The sequence below is a fragment of the Cynara cardunculus genome, unplaced genomic scaffold (assembly GCF_001531365.2).
Source record: "Cynara cardunculus var. scolymus isolate 2C unplaced genomic scaffold, CcrdV1 Un_Scaffold_1903, whole genome shotgun sequence".
Classification (NCBI taxonomy): Eukaryota; Viridiplantae; Streptophyta; class Magnoliopsida; order Asterales; family Asteraceae; genus Cynara; species Cynara cardunculus.
In genome coordinates this window covers 1-7274 of record NW_020200909.1, presented here as the reverse complement: position 1 = coordinate 7274, position 7274 = coordinate 1, and the positions used below count along the sequence as shown (strand labels likewise).

Sequence of the window (7274 nt, the reverse complement as noted above, 5' to 3'; positions counted from 1 at the left end):
AGAGAGAGAGAGAGAGAGAGAGAGAGAGAGAGAGAGAGAGAGAGACTTGGGATCACGTGAGACCAGCTGGTTTTCGTGACACCCGTGAGACCATTTTTTACACTTGAAATTTCACAGCAAAACCCTGTGAAGGTAACCTTCACAGTGTTTTTGCTGTGAAGGTTCAACTTTTTTAAATTTCACATTGCTATGAAGTTTCAAGTGTAAAAAAGTAATTTCACGGGTCTCACATGAACCCAACCCTATGGATGGTTAATTAGAATTTGTTAATGTATGTATGTGTATGCACACAGGAGATCAAGATCGACGAGCTGATCACCCACAATCTGCCATTCACAGACATAAATAAAGCATTTGATTTAATGGTTGCAGGAAATTGCTTGCGTTGTGTCATCCACATGCCAAACCAATCTTAGTTCTTTGTGTTATGGTTTATGCTTCTTGTTTGTTATGATAATGATTCCATAACATTATTTTAAAAAGTTTGCTAGTAAAGGATTCTGTAGTCAAGATTATATGAATGTGTATTGTGTTGGTGATTTTAGTGCCACCAGGCCGTTTAAGTGTAATTGGAAGTAACATCGAGTTTTAAGGGGTATTATATTGTGTTCTAATACAAGTGAGGAGGTGCGGAGTGCACACTTGTTATAAGACGAGTATGACCCCAATGGGAGTTAAGGGGCTGCTCCCCTTGCAATGTAGTGGAAAACGTGTTCAAAAGGACCAGAGCCTTACTCTGGTTGACCAGACGGGTTCTGATTTGCCTTACTTCTAGTTGTGAAGACCAGAGCTCTGGTTCCTTGCCTCTAGTTGTTAAGTTGGTTAGACCTCTAGTTGGCCTTGCTTCTGGTTGTTAAGATCATAAGCTTTGGTTGGTGAGATCAGGTGGGCTCTGGCTGGTCTTGGCTCTGGCTTCATGTATGGAACGGTTAGAGCAGTTTGTAACTGTCCACTACTATTAATGAGCAGTTTTTGTAATTGTCTACTACTTTTAATGTGTAGTTTTATAACTGTCCACTACTCATGATTATCATTTCGGTTCTTTTATGAGTATAAATATCTTTTATGCTTATGTTTAGGGACACGGGGTTTTGAACAATCCTATATACTTTCCAGCTAGTTTGCTCTTTTTTGTGCCTAGAAACAAAAGTGCTCTCTTGAGTCTTATCCCATATTGAATTTCTGTAACCCAGGCATATGGTTGAAATATTAATTCGGAAAGTGATCTCTTACACGATTCTCAAGTGATCTGATTCTTGGTCGTTTACCCTATTGCCTTAATATTGTTGGTTTATTCTAACATTCAAATTGATGTTTCAAATGTCGATCATGGCCGATTCTATGAAAGAGATTACCTCGAGGCTCGGAAAGCTGGAGAAATTTGAATGAGTCAATTTTAGGTGTTGGCGAAGAAGATGCATTTTCTGCTTACGGCTCTGAAAGTTGTTTATGTGTTGAGTACCCCAATGCCCGAGGTGATGGAGGAATAGTAGGTATAAAGAGTAATAACAATGAGATTCCCCAAACAGAATCGCCTTTGTTCTGAAGGAAGCTTGGCTCGGCTTCTAGTTGCAACCTAATAAAAAAAAGATAAGAAAGTCCTTTTATAAGCTTGAAAATAGGCGCTGTTGACACCCCCTTGAAACTTAAAAAAGTCTTATGGGATAACATAAACAAAAAGGGCCTTGTCGGCCACCGCTTGCTGACGATGGAATGCAGGTCCGAGTACGCCTATTTCTAATCCTATGGAAATTTCCCAATAATCAAGGTAACTATACCATTTGATCCCTATATCAGCCAAAAATTACACTAACGGTGGAATAGCAAGTCCAAAGCTGAAAAGCTTAATATTGATTTTCAAAAACAATTAGAGAAATGTCATTCAAAGATCAAAGAGCTGACCAAGATTGAGGAAAATTTTAAGGATTAGGTCATTGTAAACCAAACCATAAGCATTGAATGTGAGCAGGCTATCGTTGAGCGTAAACAAGCTATTGCGGAACTCAAAGATGAGAAGGCTACCATTAAAGGGTGGTGTAAAGCCTCTATCAAGGCCTTTAAGATCATCAACTCTCAGATCCCTGCCAAGATAATGAGTGGTCTAGGATTTTCTTATGATCAGGAAGAAAGTGTCACTGACAAGTCCATGCTGAAGTTTGGTACTTCCGTCTCTTCCATTCCTGACACCTCTTCCTCTCAGTACTATTACACTAAGACTCTTCTTGAAGGAACTCCCTTGAATTCAAGATGCAAAGACAAAGGTAAAGCCATTGTCAGCGTTCCTCTTCGGCTCTTCCCAAGAAGGCCAACAAGTTAAATAAACCTAGATCTATTTCTTCAGCTTGTAAACCTTCTTCCTCAAGGACTAAGGTCTCTGATCCCTCTCAGAGATATAAGCCAAAGCTAAAAGTGGATCTTTCACCCAAGGTATCCAAACCCTTAGCTATTCCTCCTCGAACAAGTGAGAAAGGAATCCTCGGAGCTCATCCCTCTTTTGTGCCCGATGACCCTTCTGGACCTAAAGCTTCTTTCAACTTTAGGAAGTGTCATCACTGGTGAAACTTCACATATTTCCAGTAAGTGTCCTTCAGCTACCAAATCTGTCCGCCAGCTAAGGTAAAAAAGTAGCTAAGGCTAAAAAATCAGCCAAGACGAAATCAGCCACCAAAGTCGTGAAAACGACTAAGGTGAAGAAGTCCACTGAAGCCTCTTCTTCAGGCTCGGTGAAGACACCTGCTGACCCTAAGTCTTCAGCGTTCAATGGATGTTGCCTCTAACTCTGCTGGACCATTGAGAAATGGGTACCAAAACAATCTTAATATGTTTTCTTTTGCAGGAAGTCAAAAGCATCTGGTATCTTGATAGTGAATGTTCAAGACATATGACTAGAGACAAATCCCTACTCGCTGATTACAAAGATGAAAGAGGCCCTTCCATGACTTTTGGAGGAAACGAAAAAGGATATACCAAGGGATTTGGTATATTAACCAACGGTGCAACCACCTCAGAATAGTTGTTTTCTCTCTAAAGCCTCTTCAGATATCAACTGGCTATGGCACAAACAACTTTCTCATCTCAACTTCAAGACGCTGAATGAGCTGTCTCAAAAGGATCTTGTCACTGGCCTTCCTCTTCAACTATTGCACAAGGATTTATTTGTTCTAGTCAACATGCAATCTATAGCTGGAAAGAAATATAAGCTCGTTATTGTTGACGAGTATTCCAGGTACACTTGGGTCTTATTTCTCAAATCTAAGAGTGATGCACTTGAAAAAATCATCTCGTTCGTCAAACGCATAAAAGTACTGAACAACAACCGAGTACAGTATCTCAGGAGTGATATTGATGACTTTTTTGTGAACAAGGGAATCTCACACACCTTCTCAGCTGTGAAAAATTCACAACAAAATGGGGTTGCTAAAAGGAGAAATCGAACGATCATTGAAGCCGCTCAATCAATGCTCAACAAATCTCGCCTCCTTACTCAATTATAGGTTGAAGCTGTCAGCACTGCTTGTTTTACTCAGAACCGATCACTGATCATTAAGAGATTCAAGGAGACATCTTATGAACTCTTCCATAGAAGAAAGCCTTGTGAAGTCCAGAAATCATACAAACATGATATAATCTTCAAGAATCAAGATGAACATAAAAGTAGAGAGAATATTATCAAAAATTGATTTGATTGAGAGAGAGAAATTTACAGCTCTAATCTTGATTACAATTCAGCTAATGACTTCGTAATTACAATTACAAAGGAAAATACTATTTATACTAGGAAATAGTAAAACTACACTATTACATAATGAAGCTATTCTAAGGAGAAACTTGAATACAACTTTAACGCTCTAACTTGAACCCAACATTCTCCCCCTTTGGATTCAAGTTTGGACTCTTGTGAATTTCGTCTTGCGCAGTCTAAGAATTTTCTCCAGCCTTCTCAGAGCATTCCTATATTGGATCTTTTCCTCGAGCAAGTTTATTGCGTTGACAAGCAAGTATATTTCCTTGGAACTCATCCGTTCWGATTCAGCAGCTTTATCGTTCATCACCCTCTTTAAGTCAAGTGCCCTTCTCACTAATTTGATCGTACCGTTAGAATATTTATTCAGCTCGCTAAACCTCATGAACTTCTTTACTTGTAGTTGAGCAAAATAGACGACCCCGAACTCTGGGCTTTCAAGAACCATATACACTGGATAGCCTTCAATGTCTTCTAGGTCTTGATTTGGTCTTTTAAGATTGATGATTTGCTGATTGTCTTCAAGGCCCATCTGTACATCAATGACCATTGCCAGTTTAACATGACAACGTATAAATCTCTTGATTGCTTCAAGAGCAACCAATTCTCCTTCCTTTCTGATAGTCATGTTTTTGAGTTCAAAATACATATATTCAAGGTCATCCAAGTATAAGTTCRAGAAGTCTGMTTCGCTGAATCTCCAAATYTGAYCATCCTGCCTTGYTAYAGTGAAAACARGATACCAGATTCTCAACAACTTCTGAGCAYCTATTTGTTTGATCGTCACAATCCGATGCTTTGTACGAACTTCACTGATTGGTTKGCAYTTGRCTTTCARAAGATGTCGGTATTCAGTACGATATTCTTTTGTCTGCTTATGAATACCCAGAACTTTGTCGCCACTTAGCACTTTTCTATGYCGGATGAAGATTCCAAAGTAGATATCTTCCAGATATGGCTCTCGGATCCTTGCTCGATCATATCCAGGAAAATTTGCTCTAACATGAAATGGCACATAGTCTTTGGTGAAAATTTCAGTTGGATCAACATGTTCTCTTTGAGCTGGAATGTCTGGCACATCAGGTAAGACTGCAGTGGAAGATTCTGGAGCAGACTGACGTTCTTCTTGAAYAGGAAAGACTGGATCTTCATCATCTATATCGGCTTCAAAAGTAAAAAAAAATCCCAGTCGATTCGTCGATGTTGTCAATGTCTTCTCCAAAGTCTTGCTCTCCACCCAGAGTTTTAGAGAACACTTCGTTGAATCCAACGTTGGCAGACAAGTCCAATAGCATCCTTGTTCCTACAGTGGAGTCCGCCGGCTTTTCAACCATTGGCTCGATCGTAGGACTTGTCTCCAAACCTTCATCTACAACTTCAATAACCTCAATTGTTCTTTCCCGAACTGATTTCGGGTCAGAAGCTTCAGAAGTAACGTCTTGAGTTGATGGCTCCTCTCCAACCCTTGCACCTTGTTCAGAAGTCTCGGCCAATCTCTGTCTCTTTCTCTTCCCCTCATGACTATCTGGATCGTCTTGATCGTCATGCCTTCTTTTGAGAGATATGGCCTGAGACCTACAGGTTTCTTCTAAGGTAGACACCCGTTCAGCTAGGGCATCTATTGAACTTTTAAGATCTTGGGTGTTAGATGTGATCAACTTGCTAACTTTGGAAAAACTAGAAGTAACCACATCTTGAAAAGCCAAAAACTCTGAGGCTCTAACAAAGGGGTTCACGTCTAATTGTTGACGTAAGAGACCGACCAAGTCTGCATCCTCGGCATCTGGATTCTGAGATGCCATTAATTTGGCATACAACAACGATTTCAGCTCATCCACCGAATGATCAGGTATAGACGGTTCAGGAACATGCGGTGGTGATGGCACAGATGGTGGCTCTTCTTCTACAACCTCCTTCCCCTTCAAAATTCTTTTGAGACTAGCCATTTGAGCATACATATTGTCTTGAATAGCCTTTAGGGCACCGTCCAGGTATTCCCTTAACACGAAGTCGGGTAAAGTAACTCCTGGTTCACTTAGAATACCAGTTGTAACAACAGTTGAAAAAACTGTTGTGCCTACGTTCAATGTTGGCATAATGTTGGCATAATGTTAGCATTGGTAGGACTTCCAACCTGTCCTTGTGAAATCTCAAAAGACACCACTCTGGTCGTTCCAGCTAGTTCACTAAGAACTGCACTTTAAGCAACAGATGCTCCTGACTCATGTGTACCTATGTGTATCGACTCTAGACTCGAGGTGCACAGAATCGAAGTCATAAGTTGGGGCAGTGGCCTACTTGTTTCGATAACTACATTCTCCAAATGAGAAGTAATTAGCATGTGAGCTATATCCCCTTGTGAAAATGAAACAATCGGTTGTTGAGAACCAATTGAGTGGATAGGAGGGGTGTGCAAATGCATAGCTGGGCTAGCTATGTCTTGTTCAATACTAACATTYARCGRATGAATGTCAGTAGCAGATGTGGTTGCCCGGCTAAGTGTATCAGTTTGGATAGGAGCTTGATCTTCTTTTTCTGCTCCACTCTCATCCTCTCCATGTTCTTTTCCTTCCCTTTCTCTCACCCTCTCTTCATTTTCAACATTAACTCCCTCATTTTCTCCATCATCCGGTATGTCTTGAAGTATGCGATCGTAATCATCACATTCCTCAACGTTGAAAGACAAAGACTGCAAGCTTGGACAAGGTTGCTGAGCAGAATACTCAGGAAAAATATCGTCAAAGTCATCAACAATGGTGCCAACTGCAATATTTTGAGCTGGAATGGATTGATCACGATCTTCAGCTTCATCATTATCATCATCCTGATCATCATCTTGACCATTACTAGAATCTGCCCCATAATCAGATTCAGTAGCTTCCGAACTTGAAGTTGAGGAAGTACTGACAGTTGGAGTGCTTTGCTGATCAGACGCTCCTCCCGCCAGTTCACCCCTCTCAGATTCTTTTTCTCTCAGCTCAGTTCCCTGTTCAGGTAACCCCTGTTCCTGAACACTCTCTTCTAATACTAACCGCTCTCTCACAGCTGAGGCATGGGGTGATCCATGGGCAAGTTCAACCGATTCTGGTTGAACTATTGGATCTATCACTCTCCTATAGTCTATTACGCACTGAGCGGTCTGATCAGCTAGGGCAATCAGTTCTTGTGGTACTGGCATTATTGAATCCAGATCTTCAACTTCAGTATGCTGCCTTATTCTGGTCATGACAAATGTAGGCCCTTTTTCAGCGTTTGGCCTGGCTGGAATATCTTCATTTGCATTCATCATGGCCCAAATGAACAATTGTAGAAATCTCTGAAACGACACAAATTTATGAGCTTTTGACGGGAATCTCTTCGCATTGACTAGCTCTACCAACTCATTCCATATGACTAAGGCGTAGTCATAGTTTCTTGAAAAGACGACACCATGAAAAAATTTAAGGAATGAGCTACTGCATGTATCTATGCCCGCTGTCTTTGACGCTAGGCATCTATTCAAAATAGAGAACAGTAAGTGCCATATTGAAGG

General features: G+C 40.7%; 1 protein-coding gene across 1 annotated transcript in view; it reads left to right on the top strand.

Moving 5' to 3' along the window:
• LOC112502771 (alcohol dehydrogenase-like 6) overlaps positions 1-598 on the top strand; it is a 28578-nt gene extending 27980 nt beyond the window's left edge. Inside the window, exon 10 of the mRNA XM_025106777.1 lies at positions 294-598. Within this exon, the coding sequence (XP_024962545.1) occupies positions 294-416 (123 nt within the window). The 3' untranslated portion in view covers positions 417-598. The remainder of the gene's footprint in view (positions 1-293) is intronic.
• Positions 599-7274: the final 6676 nt, after the last annotated feature.